The sequence below is a fragment of the Sinocyclocheilus rhinocerous genome, unplaced genomic scaffold (genome assembly GCF_001515625.1).
Source record: "Sinocyclocheilus rhinocerous isolate Xijiao unplaced genomic scaffold, SAMN03320098_v1.1 scaffold348, whole genome shotgun sequence".
In the NCBI taxonomy this organism is placed as follows: Eukaryota; Metazoa; Chordata; class Actinopteri; order Cypriniformes; family Cyprinidae; genus Sinocyclocheilus; species Sinocyclocheilus rhinocerous.
In genome coordinates, this window is record NW_015635025.1 from 960,816 (window position 1) to 962,556 (window position 1,741).

Sequence of the window (1,741 nt, forward strand, 5' to 3'; positions counted from 1 at the left end):
TACTGTACATATTACAGTAAAATACTGTTCAAATTACAAAAATCGGTTACAGTGTGAAGCACAGTGAGTTATGTGTATGCTACTTCCAGCCTAAACACACATTGCTGATCTGTGTTTTTGTTCAGGTTCAGAACACAAACCAGGGTTCAGGGAATCCCGGAGTGTCTCCAACTTTTGTCAAGGTAATGCAATAATAGCATACTGTATACCTTTATTGACTGGATCAGTATCAGGTTGTGATTTGACATGCTGTGAGCTGTTATTGGTGTGTCTTCAGTGTCTTCATGACGTGAGTACAGTGAAGGGGCAGCTGGTGGTCCTGGAGTGCAGGATCAGAGGAACTCCTCCGCTGCAGATCTCCTGGTTCAGAGAGAACGAGCAGATCATCGACTCGGCAGACTTCCGGATCCTTAGAAAGAGTGAGTGAGAGCTGGACACAACTCAGACTGATTACAGCATTATTTTACACGTTCTCTGTAGTCCATATTACACGTGCGTTATGTACCATGTCTTCTGAACCCATACGATAGCTTTGATCAAAACTGAAGTTGTTTCTTTTGCATTCAGAATTCAAAATAGCAAAAAAACCTGATGTTTGGCATCATTGACATCTATGCGCTATTTTTAACCAGGAAACAGAATGTGCAAAAAAATTTAAAAACAGCATATAGTTGTGGATTTTCAAGACATTTTATTTTAGTGTGAACTTTTCCTTTAAAAACAATAAAATTAACAAGACCATCTTGCTAGTTTCATTACAAACCAATAAACTAAAATTGCTTCTTACTGTATTTTTGTCCTTGTCAGAGGCAAGTTCAGCTTCTGTTCCTGGTGAGTACACATTTATCTCAAAGAAAGGTGCATGAAGGGATTGGAATTATTCTTGTTTTGACAGATAAACAAACATATTTGTCAAATATTAGGCTTTTAACCCTTCTTTGTTTTATTATAGAGGAATTGTGCACCCTCGTGATCACAGAGGCGTATCCAGAAGATTCTGGAATATTTAAATGCACAGCATCAAATCAGTTTGGAACAGTAACATGCAGTGCTATTCTTGAAGTATATACAGGTAAATTTCTTGTTTGATTTTATGCATGCTTAAACGGCACAAACGAATCTAAATCAATTTATGTATATCTTAAGTTATTAATTTTACATTAATTTGATCATAACATAAGGAATAAAATGCACAAAAAATAAAAACATGAAGTTTAATTTGATAATACTTTCCACCTCTAATAATAATGAAATACTCTGTATTGTAATACAGAAAAACAAGGTAGCATATTCCTACAAATGAATTGATCTATATGTATATATTTGATCTAAAGTTTCTGCTGTCACCATTTTGCAAACAAATATCAGAGTAAGGGAAAGAAAAATAATACAATCAATGTTTAATGATATAATTGTGTTATTTCAAGACCTAGAGGAGGTTTTGGGAGCGGAGGATGAGCCTTCCTCTCTAAGCTCAGCTGGACTAGAGCCGGATGACCAGCCCTTGTTACTACAAGACACACTAATTCCTCCTCCAGAATGGCCTGACAGCTCTGAGGAAGAGACTGCTGCCCCTGTAGCACGGTAGGACATTAATCAGCATTTTAGGCATTGCCAAAATGTTAAGTTGTTGAAGTCAACATGCAATCCAAAGATCAGAGTTAAAATCGATTGGATGGAATTCAAAAACAGCACATATAGGAAAGTAGAGTAATGCTACAAATACGTCTGTAAAAAAAAA

The 1,741-nt window shown here is 36.2% G+C and overlaps 1 protein-coding gene across 1 annotated transcript in view; it reads left to right on the top strand.

Annotated features, from left to right (window-relative positions):
• LOC107746151 (myotilin-like) overlaps window positions 1-1,741 on the top strand; it is a 29,235-nt gene that overhangs the window by 8,525 nt on the left and 18,969 nt on the right. The window contains exons 4-8 of the mRNA XM_016560247.1: window positions 126-182; window positions 278-419; window positions 808-831; window positions 953-1,072; window positions 1,428-1,584. Coding sequence (XP_016415733.1) covers window positions 126-182; window positions 278-419; window positions 808-831; window positions 953-1,072; window positions 1,428-1,584 — 500 coding nt within the window. The remainder of the gene's footprint in view (window positions 1-125; window positions 183-277; window positions 420-807; window positions 832-952; window positions 1,073-1,427; window positions 1,585-1,741) is intronic.